This window comes from Dermochelys coriacea, chromosome 10 (assembly GCF_009764565.3).
Source record: "Dermochelys coriacea isolate rDerCor1 chromosome 10, rDerCor1.pri.v4, whole genome shotgun sequence".
NCBI lineage: Eukaryota > Metazoa > Chordata > Testudines > Dermochelyidae > Dermochelys > Dermochelys coriacea.
In genome coordinates this window covers 20,762,033-20,789,767 of record NC_050077.1, presented here as the reverse complement: position 1 = coordinate 20,789,767, position 27,735 = coordinate 20,762,033, and the positions used below count along the sequence as shown (strand labels likewise).

The following is a 27,735-nucleotide window of genomic DNA, read 5'->3' as shown; positions in this document are numbered from 1 at the left end:
GCCCCGGGGAGTAACCTGCATGCTGCAAAGTTGTTTGTGAGCAGTCCAGGTTGAGTGCTATAAGAGTAAGGCATTACTTGCCCCCCCCCAGTTTCCTGGGCAGGGGAGACACAGACCCTCACTGGTCTGGATTGCACCCTGCTATGTCACAGTAACTTTGTTTCTTATTAAGCCAGGTGAAGAGAAAGAGGTTAGTAAAATACAAAACACAGGCTATAGGCACCTGCCATTCAAAAAGACAAGAGTAAAGAAAGTCTTAGCAGTTACAGTAGTTATTAATTAGAATATTTCTACTGAATCACACTACAGAAAATATTAATATAATTCAGCTGCAGTAATCTTCTAAAAATGATTTACTTGGGTCTGTGTTTTCTCTTCTCCAAGATCTTGACTACTGAATGCAAGATTTCTGGCAATGAAAAAGATCTCTTCTGTTGTATGGATATCTATTCACGAAAGGCAACAAACCTGATGCTGTCAGAAGCAGTCTTCAGATACAAAGAGGAAAGATGCAAAGATTTCTGGGGCTTTACTGAATAACTATAAAATAAGAAAAACTGTAGCTAGTTCAAATGTTGAAATTAATTATACACAGTGGGACAGAGAAGAGAATAAAGTTTGAAGTAATGTCTTCATGAAGAGATCATAAACACTGTTAGAGAAAGGCAAAAATCATGTTATACAGAAATGCTAATTGTTATATGACATTTCTGGACATCAGTAATCATAATGCCAAAGCTAAAAGAGAGGGAAATGTGCTTAACTCTTTAAAAACAATTTGGTATTAAGTGCTTATCATCAATCTGGACTGCAATGTTAGTACTCATGCTCAATGATGCTCAACTCAAAAAAATCAGACCACTGGGGAGGACATTCAAGGGTTTTTATATGGTAAGGAATACTGCAGAATGCATCTCACAGATAATCACATATTTTCTGAGTCTGTCTCATTTAGTCTTTAGCTTCCAGAGACAGAAAATTGCTAAGTGGCTTCAGAAAAGAAAAACATGTCAAGAATAAAACAACTCTGTTAAGGTAGATTTCTTTATTCCACCTCCGACAAGGAGATCAGCGCTGAAATCGGCCTTGACAGGTCGAATTTGGGGTAGTGTGGATGCAATTTGATGGTTGGCCTCTGGAAGCTATCCCCGAGTGCTCCATTTTGACCGCTCTGAACAGCACTCTCAACTCAGATGCACTGGCCAGGTAGACAGGAAAAGGCCCACGAATTTTTGAATCTCATTTCCTGTTTGGCCAGCATGGCAAGGTGCAGATGAGTGTAGAGCTCATCAGCAGAGGTGACCATGATGGAGTCCCAGAATTGCCAAAGAGCTCCAGCATGGACCAAACGGGAGGCACGGAATCTGATTGCTGTATGGGGAGACGAATCCGTGCTATCAGAACTCCGTTCCAGTTTTCGAAATGCCCAAACATTTATCAAAATCTCCCAGGGCATGAAGTCAGAGGCCATAACAGGGACCCGAAGTAGTGCCATGTGAAATTTAAAGAGCTGAGGCAAGCCTACCAGAAAACCAGAGAGGCAAACGGTCGCTCCAGTTTAGAGCCCCAAACATGCCGCTTCTATGATGAGCTGCATACCATTTTAGGGGGTTCAGCCACCACTACTCCAACCATGTGCTTTCACTCTGTCAATGGAGAGGGAGGCAAAATGGAAGCAGGTTTTGGGGACGAGGAAGATGACGATGATGAGGATGTAGATAGCTCACACCAAGCAAGTGGAGAAACCGGTTTTCCTGACAGCCAGGAACAGTTTCTCACCCTGGACCTGGAGCCAGTACCCCCTGAAACCACCCAAAGCTGCCTCCCGGACCTGCCAAGCGAGTCCTGGTGAGTGTACCTTTTTAAATAGTATACATGGTTTAAAAGCAAGCGTGTTTAATGATTAATTTGCCCTGGCATTTGCGACCAGTACAGCTACAGGAAAAGTCTGTTAACATGTCTGGGGATGGAGCGGAAATCCTCCAGGGACATCTCCATAAAGCTCTCTGGATGTACTCCCAAAGCCTTTTGCAAAAGATTTCTGGGGAGGGCAGCCTTATTTCATCCACCATGGAGGGACACTTTACCATGCCAGGCCAGTAGCACATATTGGGAATCATGGCAGAACAAAGCATTGCAATGTATGTTTGCTGGCGTTCAAACAACATCCGTTCTTTATCTCTCTGTGTTATCCTCAGGAGAGTGATATCATTCATTGTCACCTGGTTGAAATAGGGTGCTTTTCTTAAGGGGACATTCAGAGGTGCCCGTTCCTGCTGGGTTGTTTGCTTGTGGCTGAACAGAAATGTTCCCCGCTGTTAGCCATGGGGAGGGGGGAGGGGGGAGGAGTTAGCCACGCGGTGGGGGGAGGCAAAATGTGACCTTGTAACCAAAGCACATGTGCTATGTATGTAATGTTAACAGCAAGGTTTACTGTGAAAGAGTGTACTCATTATTCTATAAAAGGTGTCTTTTTAAATACCACTGTCCCTTTTTTTCCTCCACCAGCTGCATGTGTTTCAAGGATCACAGGATCTTCTCCTTCCCAGAGATTAGTGAAGATTAGAAGGCGAAAAAAACGCACTCGTGATGAAATGTTCTCTGAGCTCAGACGAACGCGCGGAGGCAGACAATGTCAGAGTGCAGGAAAGCACAAAATGACCGGGAGGAGAGGTGGCGGGCTGAAGAGAGGGCTGAAGCTGACAGATGGCGGCAACATGATGAGAGGAGGCAGGATTCAATGCTGAGGCTGCTGGAGGATAAAACTAATATGCTCCAGGGTATAGCTGAGCTGCAGGAAAGGCAGGAGCACAGACCGCCACTACAGCCCCTGTGTAACCAACCACCCTCCTCTCCAAGTTCCACAGCCTTCTCACCCAGACACCCAAGAACGCGGTGGGGGGGGCCTCCGGCCACCCAGCCACTCCACCCCAAAGGATTGCCCAAGCAACAGAAGGCTGGCATTCAATAAGTTTTAAAGTGCTGTGTGGCCTTGTCCTTTCGTCCTCCACTACCGCACCCAGTGCTTCCCTCCTCCATCACCCCGCCCGTGCTACCTTGGCAGTTATCCCCCTATTTGTAAAAAGAAAAGGAGTACTTGTGGCACCTTAGAGACTAACAAATTTATTTGAGCATAAGCTTTTGTGAGCTACAGCTCACTTCATTGGATGCATTCGGTGGAAAATACAGTGGGGAGATTTATATACACTCACAGAGAACATGAAACAATGGGTTTTATCATACACACTGTAAGGAGAGTGATCACTTAAGATGAGCTATTACCAGCACGAGGGGCGAGGGGAAGGAGGAAAACTTTTTATGGTGATAATCAAAGTGGGCCATTTCCAGCAGTTAACAAGAACGTCTGAGGAACAGTGGGGGGTAGAGTGGGGGGGGGAGAAATAACATGGGGAAATAGTTTTACTTTGTGTAATGACCCATCCACTCCCAGTCTCTATTCAAGCCTAAGTTAATTGTATCCAGTTTACAAATTTATTCCAATTCAGCAGTCTCTCCTTAGTCTGTTTTTGAAATTTTTTTGTTGAAGAATAGCCAATATTTCTGTGATGAATGAATAAAGAATGCGTGAATGTGAAGAAACAATGACTTTATTGCCTCCGCAAGTGCTGATCGAAGGGGGGAGAGGAGGGTGGTTAGCTTACAGGGAACTAGAGTGAACCAAGGGGCAGGGGTTTTCATCAAGGAGAAACAAACAGAACTTTCACACCGTAGCCTGGCCAGTCATTAAATTGGTTTTCAAAGCTTCTCTGATGCACACCATGCCCTCCTGTGCTCTTCTAACCGCCCTGGTGTCTGGCTGCGCGTAACCAGCGGCCAGGCGATATGCCTCAACCTCCCACCCCACCATAAATGTCTCCCCCTTACTCTCAAAGATATTGTGGAGCGCACAGCAAGCAGTAATAACAATGGGAATATTGCAAAAAGAAAAGGAGTACTTGTGGTACCTTAGAGACTAACAAATTTATTAGAGCATAAGCTTTCGTGAGCTACAGCTCACTTCATCGGATGCATTTGGTGGAAAAAACAGAGGAGAGATTTATATACACACACAGAGAACATGAAACAATGGGTTTATCATACACACTGTAAGGAGAGTGATCACTTAAGATAAGCCATCACCAGCAGGAGGCGGGGGAAAGGAGGAAAACCTTTCATGGTGACAAGCAAGGTAGGCTAATTCCAGCAGTTAACAAGAATATCTGAGGAACAGTGGGGGGGGGGGGAAAATACCATGGGGAAATAGTTTTACTTTGTGTAATGACAATGAGATGGGAATGGGAATATTGGTTTTGCTGAGGTCTAACCGAGTCAGTAAACTGCACCAGAGCACTTTTAAACTCCAAATACACATTCTACCACCATTCTGCACTTGCTCAGCCTTTAGTTGAACAGCTCCTGACTACTGTCCAGGCTGCCTGTGTATGGCTTCATGAGCCATGGCATTAAGGGGTAGGCTGGGTCCCCAAGGATAACTATACGCATTTCAACATCCCCAGTGGTTATTTTCTGGTCTGGGAAGAAAGTCCCTTCCTGCAGCTTTTGAAACAGACCAGAGTTCCTGAAGATGCGAGCGTCATGTACCTTTACCGGCCATCCCACCTTAATGTTGGTGAAACGTCCCTTGTGATCCACCAGTGCTTGCAGCACCATTGAGAAGTACCCCTTGCGGTTTATGTACTCGCCGGCTTGGTGCTCTGGTGCCAAGATAGGGATATGGGTTCCATCTATGGCCCCACCACAGTTAGGGAATCCCATTGCAGCAAAGCCATCCACTATGACCTGCACATCTCCCAGAGTCACTCCACTTGATAGCAGCAGCTCAGTGATTGCATTGGCTACTTGGATCACAGCAGCCCCCACAGTAGATTTGCCCACTCCAAATTGATTCCCGACTGACCGGTAGCAGTCTGGCATTGCAAGCTTCCAGAGGGCTATTGCCACTCGCTTGTGAACTGTGAGGGCTGCTCTCATCTTGGTATCCTTGTGCTTCAGGGCAGGGGAAAGCAAGTCACAAAAAAAGTTCCCTTATGCATGCAAAAGTTTCACAGCCACTGGGAATCTGCAACAGTATTCGGTCCCACCAGACTGTGCTTGTTTTCCGGGCTGTCATAAATATAAAGGGAAGGGTAAACACCTTTAAAATCCTTCCTGGCCAGAGGAAAAATCCTTGCACCTGTAAAGGGTTAAGAAGCTAGGATAACCTTGCTGGCACCTGACCACAATGACCAATGAGGAGACAAGATACTTTCAAAGCTGGGGGAGGAGGGGAAACAAAGGGTCTGTGTCTGTCTGTGTGATGCTTTTGCTGGGGACAGAACAGGAATGGAGTCTTAGAACTTAGTAAGTAATCTAGCTAGACATGCGTTAGAATATGATTACTTTAAATGGCTGAGGAAATAAGCTGTGCTGAATAGAATGGATATTCCTGTCTTTGTGTCTTTTTGTAACTTAAGGTTTTGCCTAGAGGGATTCTCTATGTTTTGAATCCAATTACCCTGTAAGGTATTTATCATCATGATTTTACAGAGGTGATTCTTTTTACCTTTTCTTACATTAAAATTCTTCTTGTAAGAAATTGAATGCTTTTTTCATTGTTCTTAAGATCCAAGGGTTTGGGTCTGTGCTCACCTATGCAAATTGGTGAGGATTTTTAATCAAGCCTTCTCCAGGAAGGGGGGTGCAAGGTTTTGGTGAGGATTTTGGGGGGAAAGACGTTTCCAAACAACTCTTTCCCAGTACACCCGGTGAAACGTTTGGTGGGGTAGCAGTGGAAGTCCAAGGGCAAAAGGTAAAACAGTTTGTACCTTGGGGAAGTTTTAACCTAAGCTGGTAAAAGTAAGCTTAGGAGGTTTTCAGGCAGGTCCCCACATCTCTACCCTAGAGTTCAGAGTGGGGAAGGAACCTTGACACGGGTCCAGAATCAGCATTCCATGGCATGAACCTGCCCCATTAGCACTATGATGCCCACATTGCCAGGGCCCAGGCTTTGAGAGAAGTCTGTGTCCATGTCCTCATCACTCTCGTTACCGCATTGACGTTGCCTACTCACCCAGTTTCACTTTGCCAGGTTCTGGTGCTGCATATACTGCTAGATAATGCGCGTGGTGTTTAAGGTGCTCATAATTGCCAAAGTGATCTGAGCAGGCTCCATGCTTGCCATGGTATGGCGTCTTCACAGAAAAAAGACGCAGAACGATTGTCTGCCGTTGCTCTGATGGAGGAAGGGGCGACTGATGACATGGCTTACAGGGTTGGCTTACAGGGAATTAAAATCAACAAAGGGGGTGGCTGTACATCAAGGAGAAACAAAAACAACTATGGCACAGAATGGCCCCCTCAAGGATTAAACTCAAAACCCTAAGTTTAGCAGGCCAATGCTCAACCCCCTGAGCTATCCCTCCCCCAGTATTCCAGGCAGGACTGAATCTCCATTAAACTTTTCAAGGTGCCCCGGACAGACCTCACCAAAACAATTGTCGGCCGTTGATTTCACGGAGGGAGGGAGGAAGCGGGGAGCAAATGAATACAAAACAAATCTGGTCCTTTCTTGTTTTGATCCACTCCATCTATCTTTTACATCTTTGGCTGGCAGCAGATGGTGCAGTAGGACTGCTAGCCATCCTCATCTCCTGGCTGCTCAGCAGAAGACAGTGCAATAGGACTGCCGGCAGGATTAAAGAGAATGACCTGGTCACTCCTATTTTAGTCCCTGCGCCCACGTCTGCCCAGGCACTCGACCAATCTTACTGAGGCGGCCAAGAGCACCTCGGACATGATGATGATGGTTATCAGGCCTATTACACCGTCTGCTGCCACAAGGCAATGAGCTGCTGCTGTGTAGCAATGCAGTACCGCATCTGCCAGCACACAGGAGACATACGATGACACTGAGCTGAGCGGGCTCCATGCTTGCCATGGTATGGCATCTGCACAGGTAACTCAGAAAAAAAAGGCGCGAAATGATTGTCTGCCGTTGATTTCACGGAGGGAGGGAGGGCCTGATGACATGTACCAAGAACCACCCACAACAATGTTTTTGCCCCATTAGACATTGGGATCTCAACCCAGAATTCCAAGGGGCGGCGGAGACTACGGGAATTGTGGGATAGCTACCCACAGTGCAATGCTCCAAAAGTCGACACTGGCCTCGGTACTGTGGAAGCACTCTGCCAAGTTAATGCACTTAATGCACTTAGAGCATTTTGTGTGGGGACACACACAATCAACTATATAAAAACAATTTCTAAAAAAGACTTTTATAAATGCAACCTAATTTCATAGTGTAGACATATCCCATTGACTTTCAATGAGACAGACTCCTAAGTATCTATGTTACTTTTGACAATGGACTTGAGATCATCTGGAACTCTTTCCATAGGAGTACATATTTGCTCCAAATAGAAAATAAGAGTGACAACACTAAATTCCTTATAGAGGAAAGCATCTTAAGACACCTAAACCTTGGAAAGAGTGGGGAAGGAGTAATATGAGACAAGAATTCCACTTTAATAAAGAATAGGTTTAAACCAAGCAAAACATCACCATAATAGTAATACCTATGCTGTTCCACTAAAATTAGAAGAATCCACAAGACACAGCAATTGTGAACACCATTTGAACTAAATTTACATAGATGGCAAACATATCTCATTTTAATTCAGAAATTTCCATGTGGTATGGCGTCTTTTTGTTTTAATTCAAGTGAACTTATGCTTTCTCTTTACTCTTCAGAGAAAGCTTGGACCCTTTTAATTGAAAATTTCACTAAACAAGTTTTAAAATAAACAGAAAAAAAGGCCAGAGTGGGTAGAACCTAACTGCAGAAGTTAAACAAATATTTGAACATATGAAAATATGGTTTAATTGCCAATACTTTTTTGCCTGAGGCTAGTACCTTGACTCCATTGCTAACACATTTTCGTGCCTGAGCTAGACAAAAGTAGACAGAAGTATAAAGGCTTCTACAGTGCCAGAAACATTGTTTTTGCAAAAAGCCACTAAACAGAAGTCATTTCTGTTTCCCACTGGTGTCTGTAAAGGTAAAAGTAAAGAACTTATGGTAAATTTACAAAGGTAGAAAATAGCCCAGGTTTTCTGGCTACTAATCCTTCCAATAGTTAAATTTGCATATTTGTGTACATGTGTGAGAAAGAGTTGCTCGTGAACACTGAATGGTTGTCTTGTTTGCCTACAATCACTATACCACCATTTTACTAAGTTACTAGGGTCCTACTGTGAAAATACACACAAGAGTAACTCTGTTCACCTAAATTGTTCCAGTGAGCTTCTCATGCAAGTAAAGGTATTATCCTTGTGCATAAGTGTTCAAAGATTAGTCCCTTAGTTTGCGATTCACCTTTAGATACCAAGAATATTTTAGAAGTTTGTCATTCAGTTGTTTCACTTATGGAATCCCCTTGCAAATATGATTTCTTAAAGTCACATTACTTACCTGATAAACATGGAATGCATTAGCAGCTTTTCCTCGTAGAAAGACTGAGGGAATCCAAACATTTATAAGGGCACGATTTGATCTGAGCAAAAGAAGAGACAAGTTTAAAATAGGGAATCATCTTTATATATAAAAATAAACCTACAAAGTGTCTACCTCCAATGTTTGCAAAATGTCCACAGTAAGCAACAGAACCAAAATTTTCAGAACACTTGAAACATCACAATTTTGCCTGAATATTTTGAACTTATTATACCTAAAAGTAACAGTAAGTTAGGAACCATTAGGAAAGGGATAGATAATAAGACAGTAAAATCATAATGTCACTACATAAATCCATGGTATGCCCACATGTTGAATACTGTGTACAGTTTTGGTCATCCCATCTGAAAAAAAGATATAGTAGAATTATAAAAGGTACACAGAAGGGCAACAAAAATGATTGGGGTATGGAACAGCTTCCATATGATTAAAGATTAAAAAGACTGGGACCGTTCAACTACGAAAAGACAACTGAGAGGAGACATGACAGAAGCCTGTAAAATCATGAATGATATGAAGAAAGTGAATAAGGAAGTGTTATTTACCCCTTCACATAACACCCGATGAAATTAATAGGCAACAGATTTACAACAAACAAAAGGAAGTACTTCTTCACACAATGCACAGCCAACCTGTGGAATTCGTTGCCAGGGGAGGTTGTGAAGGCTAAAAGTATAACTAGGTTAAAAAAAGAACTAGGTGAGTTCATAGAGGATAGGCCCATTAATGGCTATTAGCCAAGATGGTTAGGCATTCATGGACAGAGGACAGTTCTCTCGGGATGGACTTCATCTGAGTAGGGAAGGAAATAGACTTCTAGGATCGAGGCTGGCACAACTGATTAAAAGAGCTTTAAACTAGGAATTTGAGGGAGATGGTTGGGAGATGTCCAGGTAATCGCCACGCCAGATTTAGCATTGAGAGGGAAGAAAATGAAGTAAGAAAGGATACAGCCGTGGGTAGGAGAATGTATATAAGGAGGAAGGGCAGTGTGGATACCAGTCTAATAGGTTATACTGGCTGTAGAATGACCGCGCCTAATAGGGTACAGAATGTGAGCGAGGCCAAACAGCAAAAATTAAGATGTTTGTACACCAATGTGAGGAACCTAGGTAACAAAATGGAGGAACTAGAGCTACTGGTGCAGGAAGTGAAACCAGATATTATAGGTAACATAAACATGGTGGAATAGTAGTCATGACTGGACTACAGGTATTGAAGGGTATGTGCTGTCTAGGAAAGACAGAAATAAAGGTAAAGGTGGAGAAGCACTGTATATCAACGATGAGGTAGAATGTAAAGAAATAAGAAGCGATGCAATGGATAAGACAGAGTCCGTCTGGGCAAAAATTATACTGAGGAAGAAAACTAGTAGAGCCGCCCCTACGATAGTGCTTGGGGTGTGCTATAGACCACCGGGATCTAATTTGGATATGGATAGAGCCCTTTTTAATGTGTTTAATAAAGTAAATACTAATGGAAACTGCGTAATCATGGAAGACTTTAACTTCCCAGATATAGACTGGAGGACCAGTGCTAGTAATAATAATAGGGCTCAGATTTTCCTAGATGCGATAGCTGATGGATTCCTTCATCAAGTAGTTGCTGAACCGACTAGAGGGGATGCCATTTTAGATTTGGTTTTGGTGAGTAGTGAGGACCTCATAGAAGAAATGGTTGTAGGGGATAAGCTTGGTTCAAGTGATCATGAGCTAATTCAGTTCAAAATGAACGGAAGGATTAACAAAAATAAATCTGCAACTAGGGTTTTTGATTTCAAAAGGGCTGACTTTCAAAAATTAAGGAAATTAGTTAGGGAAGTGGATTGAACTGAAGAACTTATGGATCTAAAGGTAGAGGAGGCCTGGGATTACTTTAAATCAAAGCTGCAGAAGCTATTGGAAGCCTGCATCCCAAGAAAGGGGAAAAAATTCATAGGAAGGAGTTGTAGACCAAGCTGGATGAGCAAGCATCTCAGAGAGACGTTTAAGAAAAAGCAGAAAGCATACAGGGAGTGGAAGATGGGAGGGATCAGCAAGGAAAGCTACCTTATTGTGGTCAGAATATGTAGGGATAAAGTGAGAGAGGCTAAAGTCAAGTAGAGTTGGACCTTGCAAAGGGAATTAAAACCAATAGTAAAAGGTTCTATAGCCATATAAATAAGAAAAAAACAAAGAAAGAAGAAGTGGGGCCGCTAAACACTGAGGATGGAGTGGAGGTCAAGGATAATCTAGGCATGGCCCAATATCTAAACAAATAGTTTGCCTCAGTCTTTAATAAGGCTAAAGAGGATTTTAGGGATAATGGTAGCATGACAAATGGGAATGAGGATATGGAGGTAGATATTACCATATCTGAGGTAGAAGTGAAACTCAGACAGCATAATGGGACTAAATCGGGGGGCCCAGATAATCTTTATCCAAGAATATTAAAGGAATTGGCACCTGAAATTGCAAGTCCATTAGCAAGAATTTTTAATGAATCCGTAAACTCATGGGTTGTACCGTATGATTGGAGAATTGCTAACATAGTTCCTATTTTTAAGAAAGGGGAAAAAAGTGATCCGGGTAACTACAGGCCTGTTACTTTGACATCTGTAGTATGCAAGATCTTAGAAAAAATTCTGAAGGAGAAAGTAGTTAAGGACATTGAAGTCAATGGTAAATGGGACAAAATACAACATGGTTTTACAAAAGGTAGATTGTGCCAAACCAACCTGATCTCCTTCTTTGAGAAAGTAACAGATTTTTTAGACAAAGGAAACACAGTGGATCTAATTTACCTAGATTTCAGTCAGGTGTTTGATACCGTGCCACATGGGTAATTATTAGTTAAATTGGAAAAGATGGGGATCAATATGAAAATTGAAAGTTTGGATAAGGAATTGGTTAAAGGGGAGACTACAACGGGTCCTACTGAAAGGTGAACCTGTCAGGCTGGAGGGAGGTTACTAGTGGAGTTCCTCAAGGATCAATTTTGGGATCAATCTTATTTAATCTTTTTATTACTGACCTTGGCACAAAAAGTAGGAGTGTGCTAATAAAGTGTGCGGATGATACAAAGCTGGTATTGCCAATTTAGAGAAGGACCGGGATATCATACAGGAGTATCTGGATGACCTTGTAAACTGGAGTAATAGTAATAGGATGAAATTTAATAGTGAGAAATGTAAGATTATGCATTTAGGGATTAATAACAAGAATTTTAGTTATAAGCAGTGGACGCATCAATTAGAAGTAACGGAGGAGGAGAAGGACCTAGGAGTATTGGTTGATCATAGGATGACTATGAGCTGCCAGTGTGATATGGCCGTGTAAAAAGCTAATGCGGTTTTGGGATGCATCAGGAGAGGTATTTCCAGTAGAGATAAGGAGGTGTTAGTACAGTTATACAAGGCACTGGTGAGACCTCACCTGGAATAGTGTGTGTAGTTCTGGTCTCCCATGTTTAAAAAGGATGAATTCAAACTGGAACAGGTACAGAAAAGGGTACTAGGATGATCCGAGGAATGGAAAACTTGTCTTATGAAAGGAGACTCAAGGAGCTTGGCTTGTTTAGCCTAACTAAAAGAAGGCTGAGGGGAGATATGATTCCTCTCTGTAAATATAATCGGTGGGATAAATACCGGAGAGGGAGAGGAATTATTTAAGCTCAATACCACAAGAACAAATGGATATAAACTGGTCATTGGGAAGTTTAGACTTGAAATTAGACAAAGGTTTCTAACCATCAGAGGAGTGAAGTTTTGGAATAGCCTTCCAAGGAAGCAGTGGGGGCAAAAGATCTATCCGGCTTTAAGATTAAATTCTATAAGTTTATGGAGGAGATGGTATGATGGGATAACATGATTTTGGTAATTAATTGATCTTTAAATATTCATGGTAAATAGGCCTAATGGCCTGTGATGGGATGTTAGATGGGGTGTGATCTGAGTTACCCAGGAAAGAAATTTCTGTAGTATCTGGCTGGTGAATCTTGCCCATATGCTCAGGGTTTAGCTGATCGCCATATTTGGGGTTGGGAAGGAATTTTCCTCCAGGGAAGATTGGAAGAGGCCCTGAAGGTTTTTCGCCTTCCTCTGTAGCATGGGGCACGGGTCACTTGAGGGAGGATTCTCTGCTCCTTGAAGTCTTTAAACCACGATTTGAGGACTGCAATAGCTTAGACATAGGTGAAAGGTTTTTCGCAGGAGTGGGTGGGTGAGATTCTGTGGCCTGCGTTGTGCAGGAGGTCGGACTAGATGATCATAATGGTCCCTTTTGATCTTAGTATCTATGAATCTAAAACCTCTAAGCCTTTGATTGCCACATGCTGGGACTGGACAAACAGGTGATAGACCATTTGATTATTTTCCTGTTCTGTTCACTTCCTCTGAAACATCTGGCATTGGCCACTCTTGGAAGACAGGATACTGGGCTAGATGGACCATTGGTTTGACCCACTATGGTCATTCTTATTTTCTTATATTTAAGTTTGATTACTTGAAGATCTTTTATCACATCAGTATTATTTTGAAAATAATATGTGGAGATAAAAAGTATTTTTAAATTGTTTTGCATTTTCAGAAAACAGTAAAATTTCAATCATAAGAGCATTAGGAGCCATTAAATAACACTATCATTTTAATTCCAAATTCTTTAAGATACATAAATTAATTTTCCTTCACTCTCCTTCTTTCAAAAAGGATCAGCTAGATCAGTGTTTCACAAACTTGGGACACCGCTTGTTCAGGTAAAGTCCCTGGCAAACCCAGGCAGTTTGTTTACCTGCTGCGTCCACAGGTTTGGCCAATCGCAGCTCCCACTGGCCACGTTTTGCTGTGCCTGGCCAATGGGGGCTGCGGAAAGTGGGACGTACCGGCCACAACTTCCTGCAGCCCCCACTGGCCGGGCACAGCGAACCACGGCCAGTGGGAGCCGCGATCAGCCAAACCTGCAGATGCGACAGGTAAACAAACTGGCTGGGCCCGCCAGGGGCTTTCCCTGAACAAGCAGCATCCAAAGTTTGGGCAACACTGAGCTAGATATATGGATTTTAGCCTAACAAAAGTTATACGCCAGAAAAATCACACATTAAAATAATTCAGGCCGAAATGTGGGATTTTTAGTGCAATTGTACAATTTTTCTACAATTTTCTTATTTAAAAAATTTGTGGTACGCTAATGTTCATCTTCTGCAGCGGGAAATGAACAATTATAGAAGAGCATGGCAAAAAAAAGCAAAAGAAAGATAAATTTTTAGTTGTGTCATTATCCCCCCTGGCATTCCCACGGGGATTTAGTTGGTCACAACTGCTGCTGAATCATTAGCGGACTAAAAGATCCAACTGAAAACCAAAACAAGCTCCAAAGGATGTTCAGATGCAGCATAAAACTGAATTCCTCCTGTCCCAAGATTAAAAAAAAACTAAACAGGACAAAGATTCTGAAAGTTAGCTGCATTATTTCCAACAATAACAGAATACCCAGCGATGAGCTGCCAAAATCTTAACAACTGGTTCTGTCTTTACCCCTCCCCCCCCACGGACGCCTGCCCCATCCACCCCATCCCTTGACTGCCCTGGATACGGGCAGGAGGGTCTCATGGGCCACCATAGTGGGTGCCTGCCCTGCCCTGCCCCGCCCCGCCCCTAAGAGCCAAAGCGATCTGCCGGGGGGGAGAGGTGGGGAGTCCCGGTGGTGCTTACCTGTGACAGCTCCCAGGAAACATCTAGCAGGTCCCTATGGCTCCTAGGGGCGGGGGAGCGAAGCTGGGGCATAGCAGGGGGAGCGGTCGCTCCCCCCACTGATCACATCAGAAGTGGTGCCTTAGGCGCCGACTCCCTGGGTGCTCCAGGGCTGGAGCCCCCACAGGGAAAATTTGGTGGGTGCAGAGCCCCCACCAATAGCTCCCCGCCCCGTGCCTGGCCCCAGCTCACCTCTGCTCCGCCTCCTCCCCTGAATGTGCTGCCCAGCTCTGCTTCTCCACCCCCAGCTTCATGCGAATCAGCTATTGGCATGGGAAGCCGGGGGTGGCTGAGAAGCAGGCAGTGGCTTCTCGCTCAGGCCCAGGGATGCAGAGGCAAGCTGGAGCAGGGAGCAGTTCCCCTCCGCCCCCCCCCCAGGTTACCTGCTGTGGCGCAGGCGGCCATCCTCGCGCCCTCCGCCAAGCTCCTCTCCACTCTGCTTCCGCTTCCCTGGGCCTGAGCGCGAAACTGCCGCCTGCTTCTCAGCCCCCTCTCCCCCCCCGGCTTCCCGCGCGAACAGCTGATTCGTGGGAAGCCGGGCAGGGGCGGGTGGAAAAGCGGAGCGGGGAGGCACATAACTCAGGGGCGGAGCGGAGGTTCTAAAGGGGCTTCTAAATTTAACAACCAGTTCCAGTGAACCGGTGCAAACCGGCTCCAGCTCACCACTGAGAATACCCCTATTTGGTAATTCACTTATTGAAAATTATGGAGGGAAAGCAATGTATTAGGTCTGATCATTTGTTCCCCACTCCCACACATATAGTATAAAGATACAAAATTTCACATCAGCATTTACTGCAAACTTACATTTCAAAATCTGACAAACTCTGGTCTTCAGATGTCTGACTCAAATCCCCAGGGACCTGATATCATAAAAAAATAAATCATGATTATTATGCTTTCCATAATGAAGGTAGGATATTATATGGAAATGACTGTTCAACATGCAGATGAAAAGCTGTATTGCAAAACAATAAAAGAAACAAACTGTTTTGAAGTAATATAAACATGAGACCCTGGTAAGTTCTCCATTAACTTTACCAAAATCCATTACTAATTCCAAGTCTCATAAAAGCATGCATTTCTGAGAAAAATAACTAATTAGAATTTAACATATAAATGGTGCCCCTCACCCCTATATTCTGGTTCAGAGGCCATTACCCAGTGGAACTTGTGTGGTTCTGCTGCAGAAGAAAGGAAGCAGGATACTGGGACCACAAAACAGTGCGTCTTTACCCACTAGAAGCCAGACCAGACCAGCTACACAGAGACTCACACAGCACTCCAATATGCAACGGGGAAAGTTGTGTGCATCAGTGGAGCTGGTTTGGTGAATCTGACATTATGTGGCATCTGTTGGGTATTCCTCCCCAATGAACCAGAGCCAAAGAAGCTCTGCTTCTACTCCATAGCTTTGGGAGAGGATTCTCTTTTGCAGCTGGTGAGAAACTTAACAGCACACAGTCCTGTCACTCAGGTTGTTTTTTGAGTTCTGGATTTATCCTTCAAAATATGGGACTCTGCACAAATTCCCTCTCTGCAGTTTTTCTTTTAGATCTCTAGAAAAGGCTAGTATTACACATAACAAAACAAAGTAGGCATGCAGTATTATTGTAACTGTGCCCCCGTCACTCTTTGCCAGGCTTCCAAATAGCCTCCAGCTTTTACCACGATGACAGCTACCAGTTGGCCTGCCTTTAATGTTTATTTTCTTCTATTAACAGATATAGAACAGGCATGAGACAAGAAAAATTATATGGCTAATTTAAAAATAAAAAAGTGACTGTTAAAAGTAACCCTGTAGACATAAAATTGAATCCAGGTAATATTAGGGGAAGAATAGTGTTAGCCAATGTATATATTTGTTAGGGGTATAACATAATATACTAATATGTATTACACACATAATATTAATATTATACACATATCAGACATGAATGCTAAGTAGTCATGCTAAGTCGTACAACTGAGAATTGTATTATGTTTTTCACTGAATGCTGTTTATGCCTATTCACTCAAGCTAATATACATGCCTCCCTAACATTTTGCAACAGTTGATTCAACTCTTGGCACAATCAGATACATAACGGAAATCAGATATATAAATAGTATGTCCTGGTACTCTCAGGAAGTGCTTCCATGGGCCATTGACACCTGGAATGTGGTATGCACAACAAAGATAAGGAAGATACTGGATGGTACAGAAAAACAAGATAAGAAACAGGTGCAGACCAGGGTGGATAAAAATCAATGATTTGTTTTAAAAAAAATTAAAAATCTTATTTTTTTTATTTAAATCTGATTTTTTTGATAAAATGCTTTTTGAGGAAAAAACCTATCTAAAGGTAGCTTTAATTAAGACACATTATAGCTCAAAGATATCTCATCATGGAATAGAGATTATAAATTCTAATTCTATAATATGAGACAATATATTCATGTAATATTTAAGAAAAGTTTTGTAAATGAGTTCCAACAGTTCATGGATTAGGGACCCAATCTTGTGGGGTTCCACAGGCTTCTGTATAGATTATTTAGGTTAATCTTTCCATCTACCCAATGGGACTCAGTACTCAGTCTAGAAGATACCATCAGAGATGCTTCGTTTGCAGTTCTCAAACTGTGGATTTGTCTTCCCAGAGTTAACATGCTTGTTAACAGCAAAAATGGTTTAAAACAAAATAAATAATACACAGATGTGAGAAATAACAGACCTCAGCTCTATTGTCCCTCTGCAAATTTGTGTATACAGAATCAATCCCTTACCTCTCTCTAAAAGTGCAAAGTTTCAAAAAGTTCAATGAATAGAACACTGTTGGCGGTGGAATAGATCTGGACAAGGCGAAATCTGTAAATAAATGTGAGAAGCGATGGACATATGCTTGTTTTGTTAAAATATTATGTTTTCTGTTGAAGAAAAAAATCCAAACTACATAACGTTGTTGTTTTAGTTAAATAAAACAATTTAAATGTCTGTCTCGTGATGTTCTTCTCCTAATATAGCATTGCAAGAAAATCCTCCAAATATTAATGATTAACATGTTGAATTGGAGATAGTTCACCTCCCAATGACTTCATAAATGTCTGCTTCAATTACCTTTGGTAAATGAAATAACCAAACAATCATTCATTTTCTGATATAGCGGTAAAACTAACCTGAAAAGTTTTGAAAATAAAGCACTGTTTAAAAAATGAATAGTGTATACCTTCTAAAAATGAAACCTACATCTATCTCTGAGTTGTGAAGAATATGCATTAAGGTTATAATAACCAACAAGAATGCACTTTTATGTAGAAAACCATGATTAAATAGAGTTTTCCTGACTAGTGATTTAAATCCTGATTTAAATCAAATCCACCCTGGTGCAGACTCATGGGTTGAATCTTGGGTGATATGTAGAGTGCTTTTAGCTGGGAAACAACTACAGTGTAAATACTCAGTGCATACTGTGGGAGCAGACCTTCTGTATAAGGTGAACTCTGAGAGATTGCTTCCCCAAAAGGGCGGTATGTACGTCTCTTTTTCATGCTTTATTTGTTTTTCATGCATTATTTTTCACTAATAAACTCACTATGTTTGGCTAGTTGGAATCTTAAACATTTGTAATATCTAAGCAGAAATGTAGTCAAGTAATTAGCTATACCTAGTCACTAGTGGGTATTTCCAGGTCTGTGAATTTCCTGCCGCCTTGGGTATTTGATATGCCAGATTCAGTTATCCTTCTTGGATACTGGGGTTTAAAGACAATGCCTGTGACATAGTTAAAACTCCAACACCGAACTACTTTTCAACACCAAAAGAACATTACCTCTCATCTTAACCTGGCTAAGCATGGAAAAATTCCTTCCTGTGGTGACTAGCTACACCCTGATCCCAGTGAGAACTGTGATTCCCTGTCTTAAATCAGGCTTAATGGCTGATGTGCTCTCTAAATTGGACCAAACTATCCAGGGGCAGGAGGATGGGAGAAGCTCCAGCAAGGCAAGCAGTCATTAGTTCCTCTGAGCAGACACACTGGCAAGATTTGAAACACCCCTCTAATTCCTGGGCAGCCCCAAAGGTAGTCCCTTCCTACACAAGGCAATCCAGAAGCAAGTGAGATGGGAGAATATCTCTGTCTCTTCCTGAGCCAGAAAGTTGCACGTTTACATGAAAGATGCGGGAGTGAGGTCTTGATTGCCAGAGCCCACCTTACTTTTTGCCAAGCCTGGGCAACTGGGGATGATATGTGAGGAGATGTAGATCTCCATTCTAAAGACGAGCTCATAGATGTTGGAACTAGTGGTGCTGCTGCACCTCTTGGCTTGAAGTTGTTTCCATCATTTACAGGGTTTACAGTTTGGTTCAGTGGCTCTCAGCACCCTCACTATACAAATTGTTCCAGCACCCGTGGATCAGCTATGCAAAAGGACAATGGGAAGATAAAAATAACTTCATGGCATCATGGTGACGTTTCACTCCATATTCTTTTTGAAAATATGCTTACGATATGAATATGACATAACTGAGATGTACTTTATGCAAGATGGGTCTTGTAAGATATCATTGGAAAGGTTATCATTTACTGAATGAAATTATCCAATTTGTATGCCTGTATAATTTCTGTATCCGAAGTTAGGAATACTGACTATGTATCTGTATTTCAACTATGCTACTTTGGGTGACGCTCACTGCTAACACTTCAGGTACAACAATGGAAAAGCCCATCAGCCAGGACAATGGACTGTGAAAAGGCTTGGCCTTCCTGCAAATGCTCCATACTGCCACTGACTCATGGACGCTGTGATACTAGAGTCAGGTGGTCTTGTCACCTAATACTAAACATTACCTGGGAATTTCCACTGGAAGGTAAGGGGAGGATCAAGTTTAGGAAACAGGATTCCCGCCTTATGTAAATCCGATTGAAGGGTGGGGAGGAAGGCAAACAGAACTCTTCCTCTCGATGGCCTGTCTGCCCAAGAAGAAAGACTGCTAAAGCCACCTGAAGGGAAGGCAAGGGGAGAGTCCAAACTGAGACAGGGGTCCAGTCTGAAAAGGAATATAACCGGAACTCTGAACCACAGAAACTTTGCAACCTGCCTAAAATAACATTTAGGGTAAGAATTTACATTTTGTAACCTGTTTCTTAAGTATATTGAATTTAGCTTGCGTGCTTTGCTTTACTTAGTTAGTAATCTGCTTTGTTCTGTCTGGTTTCAGAGTAGCAGCCATGTTAGTCTGTATTCGCAAAAAGAAAAGGAGTACTTGTGGCACCTTAGCGACTAACACATTTATTTGAGCATAAGCTTTCATGAGCTACAGCTCACTTCATCGGATGCATTCAGTGGAAAATACAATGGGGAGATTTATGTACATAGAGAACATGAAACAATGGGTGTTATCATACACACTCTAAGGAGAATGATCACTTAAGATGAGCTATTACAGCAGAAGTGGAGGGGGAGGAAGAAAACCTTTTGTAGTGATAATCAAGGTGGGCCATTTCCAGCAGTTGACAAGAACATCTGAGGAACAGTGGGGGGTGGGGGTGGGGAATAACATGGGGAAATAGTTTTACTTTGTATAATGATTCATTCACTCCCAGTCTCTATTCAAGCCTAAGTTTATTGTATCCAGTTTGCAAATTAATTCCAATACAGCAGTCTCTCGTTGGAGTCTGTTTTTGAAGTTTTTTTGTTGAAGAATAGCCACTCTGAGATCTGTAATCAAGTGACCAGAGAGATTGAAGTGTTCTCCGACTGGTTTTTGAATGTTATAATTCTTGACGTCTGATTTGTGTCCATTTATTCTTTTACGAAGAGACTGTCCAGTTTGACCAATGTACATAGCAGAGGGGCATTGCTGGCTCATGATGGCATATATCACATTGGTAGATGCGCAGGTGAACAAGCCTCTGCTAGTGTGGATGATGTGATTAGGCCCTATGATGGTGTCCCTTGAATAGATATGTGGACAGAGTTGGCAACGGGCTTTGTTGCAAGGATAGGTTCCTGGGTTAGTGCTTCTGTTGTGTAGTGTGTGGTTGCTGGTGAGTATTTGCTTCAGGTTGGGGGGCTGTCTGTAAGCAAGGACTGGCCTGTCTCCCAAGATCTGTGAGAGTGATGGGTCGTCCTTCAGGATAGGCAGTAGATCCTTGATGATGCGTTAGAGAGGTTTTAGTTGCGGGCTGAAGGTGATGGCTAGTGGCGTTCTGTTATTTTCTTTGTTGGGCCTGTCCTGTAGTAGGTGACTTCTGGGTACTCTTCTGGCTCTGTCAATCTGTTTCTTCACTTCAGCAGGTGGGTATTGTAGTTGTAAGAATGCTTGATAGAGATCTTGTAGGTGTTTGTCTCTGTCTGAGGGTTGGAGCTTGGCTGTAGGCAATGGATCATGTGGTGTGATCTGGGTGAAAGCTGGAGGCATGTAGGTAGGAATATCGGTCAGTAGGTTTCCGGAATAGGGTGGTGTTTATGTGACCATCGCTTATTAGCACTGTAGTGTCCAGGAAGTGGATCTCTTGTGTGGACTGGTCCAAGCTGAGGTTGATGGTGGGATGGAAATTGTTGAAATCATGGTGGAATTCTTCCAGGGCTTCTTTTCCCTGGGTCTAGAGGATGAAGATGTCATCAATGTAGCGCAAGTAGAGTAGGGGCATTAGGGGACGAGAGCTGAGGAAGTGTTGTTCTAAGTCAGCCATTAAAATGTTGGCCTACTGTGAGGCCATGCGGGTACCCATCGCAGTGCTGCTGATTTGAAGGTATACATTGTCCCCAAATGTGAAATAGTTATGGGTGAGGACCAAGTCACAAAGTCCTATCTTGGGGCTTCTCGTTTTGTCCCTCCACCCCCACGAACATGATACAGTTCTGTGGTGACCTAGAATCCTATTTTCGACATCTCCGACTCAAGGAATATTTTCAACACACCTCTGAACAATATACTAACCCACAGAGACCTTCCTACCAACATTACAAAAAGAAGGATTCTGGGTGGACTCCTCCTGAAGGTCGAAACAACAGACTGGACTTCTACATAGAGTGCTTCCGCTGACGTGCATGGGCTGAAATTGTGGAAAAGCAGCATCACTTGCCCCATAACCTCAGCCGTACAGAGCACAATGCCATCCACAGCCTCAGAAACAACTCTGACATCATAATCAAAAAGGCTGACAAAGGAGGTGCTGTCATCATCATGAATAGGTCGGAATATGAACAAGAGGCTACTAGGCAGCTCTCCAACACCACTTTCTACAAGCCATTACCCTCTGATCCCACTGAGGGTTACCAAAAGAAACTACACCGTTTGCTCAAGAAACTCCCTGAAAAAGCACAAGAACAAATCCACACAGACACACCCCTGGAACCCCGACCTGAGGTAGTCTATCTGCTACCCAAGATCCATAAACCTGGAAATCCTGGACGCCCCATCATCTCAGGCATTGGCACCCAGAAAACAGGATTGTTTGGCTATGTAGACTCCCTCCTCAGGCCCTACGTTACCAGCACTCCCAGCTATCTTCGAGACATCACTGACTTCCTGAGGAAACTACAAACCATTGGTGATTTTCCTGAAAACACCATCCTGTCCACTATGGATGTAGAAGCCCTCTACACCAACATTCCACACAAAGATGGACAAAGATGAGGGAGGGGGTGAATTTCATAAAACCTTGGATTTGTACCCCTTAAAGGGAGTGGGCACAAGAGTATTGGGGTGAGCCCCTAAGGCTGAATCTTTCCAGAGCGGATCTCTGTCACACTGTGCAGCTGGGTGTGGCCCTGCCTGTGTGCTTGGCTGGAAGAGGCTTGTGAGCCTAACCCAGCAAGGCCAGGTAAAGGGAACTCAAGGTGGCAGAACAGGCTGACTCAGTGGCATCCCAGCACATTAGGTGGCACCCAAAGGCCCAAACCTGTCACAATCACTTCATGTCTTTTCTCCATGTGTATGTTTTATAAATTGTTCTGAGTTTGTCTGTGTTTGACTAAAGAGGATTATCCATGAACATTTAGAACCTAAGGGTATCCCCCAGTATCTCATATGACAAACCAGATATTTCACACAAAGGTAAGCTTTACAACAAACAGCACAGTTATTACATCTATGCTCAGAACTTTCATGTAAGGTCAACAGCTGAGGAAAACAAAACAAAGACAGACAAAAAATATAAAATCTGTTTCTATCAGAAGCTGTTCCTGATGCAGGTTATTGCTATCACACTTCCATTGAATAACAGTGCATTCACAGTTATTTTTAAAATGCAAAGCCGGTAATTTAAAAATCTCCCAGTATAATTATTTGAATCAATAATACAAAGTGGTTTATGCCATAGGTCAGCAAATGAAACAGAACCCCAGGCTTGATAGCAGATTCTATGCAGACAGTGTTGAGTGAGCACAAGGGGAAAACGAGAGGGGGAAAATTTAAGGCAACAGAGAAAAGAGATGAGGAAGAAAAGCTGCAGGAAAGGAGACCGACAGTGTAAAAAGAAAAAGATTCTAGAGACAGCTGAATGTGAAGAAGCAGAAAAGGATACAAATGGTAAGAAAGATGTTTGGCTCGTATATAACGTATTATAAAAATTTAAATACACCAAATCATATAGCAAAAACTGACATTTAATCTCCATGATCTGGTGACACTGGGCAACTACAGAAACTTAATTCCTAGCAGTTATGAAATCAGTGGAATCCCACAATAGGTTATGAAAACCAATCTATCACCTGAGTCTGTGCTTTCATCCCTTGTAATCATGGTGCCATTTCTACTATTCATAATTAAACCTAAGAAATGCTCTGTTGATTAAATAACTGAATATCCTTTGCTATTTTTCAGCTGTAATACTGTTGGATGTTGGCTATAAGATCAGGCTTCCTTGTTATCCTAGATAGCACTTCCACTTCCCCTCTCCTTGTATTTAAGGAATTAAAATTTCCATGGTTAAATCTAAGCTTTAGCTTCAGAACTCACCCCTCTATTCCTTTGGTCCACCAGAGACTGGATTTGTTATTTTTTGGGGCCACAGTGTATAGCACACCTTTTCCTTAGGGCATTTTGATAGTGAGACTGCTGATTGGTGTTGTTATAAGCAGAAAATTTTTATGTTGTTTGTCCAAGCAGTTTAATAGCATCACTGAGTTCAAATAACATGTAATAAGGTTATACTGCTCATATGAAACTGCGGTAAAGCACCAGAATCTAAGATGAATGATGAAAAACATGAAAATTCTCAATTTAAACAACATTATGTGATAAGTTTAATGAAAAATTATTTCTAGCAGCTTTTTTATTTTTCTCCATGAAAAACAGTATTTTACTCAACTGAATTTTAAAATAAAAATAGCATCTCTCATATGACACTAACTGTAAGAATTTGCAAGGGACAAATAAGCCAACCATTCAATACTATTAAATAATAATCATAAAAAAAAAGGATTTGTCCCAAAGCTGCTTATGGTTAAGCAGCAGGTCCAGTTGCTAATTATCACAAATATAAGATGCTTCAAGTGTAGGATAGGGATTCAATCCCAGCTTTATTTTATTTATATATAAAAAATGCAAACCAACTTTCCCTCTAGCAGATGATTCTGCTCCTGGCTCCTTTTCTGTACAGAAAAGAATGATACCCATGGCAGGAGCAGGATCAGCTGCTAGAGAGAAAGCTGGTTTGCATCTATTACAAACACTGTGCATCAGCAACCAGAGAACATGCCTCTGTCAGGAATTATTTTTTGTTCACTGAACTAATGTTATGATATTTACCAAAAACAAATTCCTAGCCCACCAGATTTCTAAAATGAACATAAACTGTGTCTATCTTCAGACTTCATAAACATCCATTGATTAAGAAGATTGGGGGATTGGGATTTTGGAAATAGGCAAAATTATCAAAAACCAAAATGAAGTCTTCTCTTTAACATGCAAAATGTTTAAATAGGTGTCTGTGCTTGAGATAAATCTTCAAAGCATGATAGCTTCTGAGAAATTTTTCCTTTAGATGTAAAATAGGATAAAATAATCAACACTGTCAGCCTGGAAGTATGGACCATTTATCATTAACTGAGCATGCACACTATATTTTTATGATTACAAGTGCTATGATTACATCTAGCTGAGGAGTTTAATGCCCATTTTGCTGCAGTCATCACTAAAAAGGTTAATGGTGACCAGATACTCAACACAATATTAACAAGGGGGAAAGAACACAAGCCGAAATAGGAAAAGAACAGGTTAAAGAGTATTTAGGTAAGTTAAATGTGTTGAAGTCAGCAGGGCCTGATGAAATTCATCCTAAGGTATTTAAGGAACTAACTGAAGCAAACTCAGAACCATTAGCAATTACCTTTGAGAACTCATGGAGGACAGGTGACGTCCCACAGGACTAGGAGAAAAGCAAACATAGTACGGTATCTATCTTTAAAAAAGAGAACAAAGAGGATCCAGGGAATTATAGATCCATCAGCCTAACTTTGATACCTAAAAGCTACTGGAACAAATTATTAAACAATTTGTTAGCACCTAATAACAGCGTTATAATGAATAGCCATCATGGATTAGTTAAAAAAGAAATCATGCCAAACCAACCTAATTTTCTTCTTTGACAGGGTTACTGGCCTAGTGGATGGAGGGAAGCTGTACATGTGATATAACCTGTGGTGAGCTGGAGTAGGTTCACACGGGTTCACTAGAACCGGTTGTTAATTTAGAAGCCCTTTTAGAACCAGTTGTTCCGCAAGGGACAACCGGTTATAAAAGGGCTTATAAATTTAACCAGCCAAAAGTGGCGCCTTAGGCGCCGACTCCATGGGTGCTCCAGCCCTGGAGCACCCAAGGGGAAAATTTGGTGGGTGCAGAGCAGCCACGAAAGCTTATGCTCTAATAAATTTGTTAGTCTCTAAGGTGCCACAAGTACTCCTTTTCTTTTTACAATTGTGCTAATTAACTTGAGATAACTGACCATTCAATTAACTTGAATTACTACAAAACCACAAACACTAGTCTAAACAAATCCATTGTGCAGTTATTTACACAGCAAAATGTGACTGTAAATTCCACCAAATCAGAACAGTAGAGTTTTGAACTCTATACCAGTGAAAGTAACTTTGCAAGGAGCAGGGCAGCAGACAATCAGGTCCAACATCTTCCTGAATAAAGTGTAGGATACCTGGAATTTAATGAATGAATACTTTGCCCAATTTAACTTATACAATAAATGGGCTGCTGGAGGGGTCTGTGTGTGTACAGAAAATTATTTCTCTAGATTAAAGTTTCATGCCAAATTTAAACATGGCTGAGTGAGGGCCAGAATCTATTACTCATACTCACACTGAGTATTACCCTGTTCTGGGAATGGCACAATGTTCTACATGATTAAGAGTGGCAGAATCTAGTGCTAAATTAATATAGAGCTTATGCTGGGAGATTTTTCCCACACCCGAACAACATAGTAGATCATCTTCATTAGATTTGTACTAGAACTGGATCAATTAATCTTGATTTCATTTTCAAAAAGGTTTATTTGCCTTGATATAACCACTTGAATCATTCAGTTCTGTGAAAAGTGACCGACTTTAAAATATTATGTACTTTAAAACCTACAGTGCTGTCGTTGTGCAATGCCATGTGACAATCCAGTGACGCATATACTACATACAAAGTCAATAACATCATGTGCTACAAGTTTATACAAAATCACCTGCAAAAAACTGAGTAACATTAGCTGGAAGCTGTTGCATGGTGTCCTAGCAGAATGGAAGCAGCCTTTCATTCCTGGGGGGGCTGCACTTCACTGGCTGCATATCAGCTCTGATGCCAAATAATTTATGGGTAGTGTTTATATAGCCATTTCATTCTATGCTTTCAGAGGCAAAACTCAGTATGTATTTAGGATGTATTTTTAAAAACATAAAAATTAAGAACAGCATAAATTGTCCAACAGAGTCTGAATATTAAATGTAGTATGCTGATGACAAAAAAATCAGAAAATATTAAAAATAAAACACTTTCAAAACTTCTATGCAAACAAACTGTGTTTCTACTAAAAAATGGGGGGGGCGGTTTCCCCACAATTTGAAGTCTTGTGATTTGCTTTGGATCTACAGAGAGAAAACAGTCTATCCCAATTTTAAAAATAGCTAATATTTTCAGTATTTACATGTTTGGCTGGAGAAAAAGCTTTTTAATATCTAGTTGTTCCAAACAGCATTTAAGGTAAACAGGATATTTTCAATACGTCACATTTCAAATATTTTTTTGTAAAACCATGAATATTTTAGATGCCACACTGATGTGCAACTTTAAAAAAAAAACAGATTATTCAGAGTCCCACCAAAGCTAGATTTATTTTTAAAAAACATCTGATGTCAGAAGAACTGGGTGTCTGGAAAAACACATTTTTAAATTCATTCTTTAAGCTAGAGATGGTATGTATCATTGATGTTTTAAAGACGCGTCACAGTTGAAATCATTTGTATTTATTTCATAAAATGCCACACCGGAAATGTAGGAGAACACTTACACACTATACTAACATTTTAAAATCTGCCAGAAAGACAAAGTAGGTGGTTTACACATTTATATTGAGGTAGCACCTACAGGCCAACCAAAATAGGACCCCATTATGTCAGGTGCTGTACAAACATACAGTAAATGACACTCCCTTCTCCTATTTGGGGCTTTGTAAAATGCAAAACATTTTTCCTATTTTTCTAGTTTGGACTTTAAAATGTCTTATCTTCTTTTATCATTTTAGTGACAGGAAGGTGCTATACTGATAGCCCTGGAGGCAAAATTCTCTGGACAGATGCACACTAGAAATATCTATACAAACCTTCCATCAATCCTGAGCTGAAGTAATCTTTTCTAGTGGCAAGGAATCTCTTCTGCCTATTCATTCAATATCCCCTTTGCTGAGATCGCTATCAATCATGGCAGTTAGGGACAACTGTGAGAGTGAATTTAATGTAAATACCTGCCCACTGAACAACATTAGCAATTTAACAACTTTGTGTCAGTTCCAAACTGGTAGTAGTCAAGCTGAATTGCTAGAGACGAAAGGCTCCATGTACCATTAATCATCTCTTGAGACATATACATTTGGTATCAGACTTGCAAGAGGACAGACAGGCCAATCAAAACCCCCTCTGTTTGCTGAGTCAGAGGTTTACAGTTTGGAAGTCCAAAGGGATGCAGATGTCCTGGACTGTGGTAATAAGCGAGGAGAGGGAGAAATAATTAAAAGCATGGGTGCAGGGAGACCATACTTGAGGACTGCATGAATGTGATCAGGAATTTGTGGCAACTCTGCCATTTGGGTGGAAATCAGTTGATTGCACATGTCAATCACCTACAATTTCCCAGGCTTGTCCTGATCACAGATGCTTAACCAGGATTACAATCCTAACTGGAGAAATCCCTTCACAGGCAGGTGAAGGATTAAATGAAGCAGATGGAAAAGCTCTGCTAAACAACAGCTGGTGTATATAGAGAATGAAAGGAGAAGACTTACCTTCAAAACCC

At 41.7% G+C, this 27,735-nt stretch overlaps 1 protein-coding gene across 1 annotated transcript in view; it reads right to left on the bottom strand.

Annotated features, from left to right (window-relative positions):
- SNX29 (sorting nexin 29) overlaps window positions 1–27,735 on the bottom strand; it is a 477,394-nt gene that overhangs the window by 196,212 nt on the left and 253,447 nt on the right. Inside the window, 2 exon segments of the mRNA XM_043494140.1 lie at window positions 8,474–8,555; window positions 15,048–15,103. Coding sequence (XP_043350075.1) covers window positions 8,474–8,555; window positions 15,048–15,103 — 138 coding nt within the window.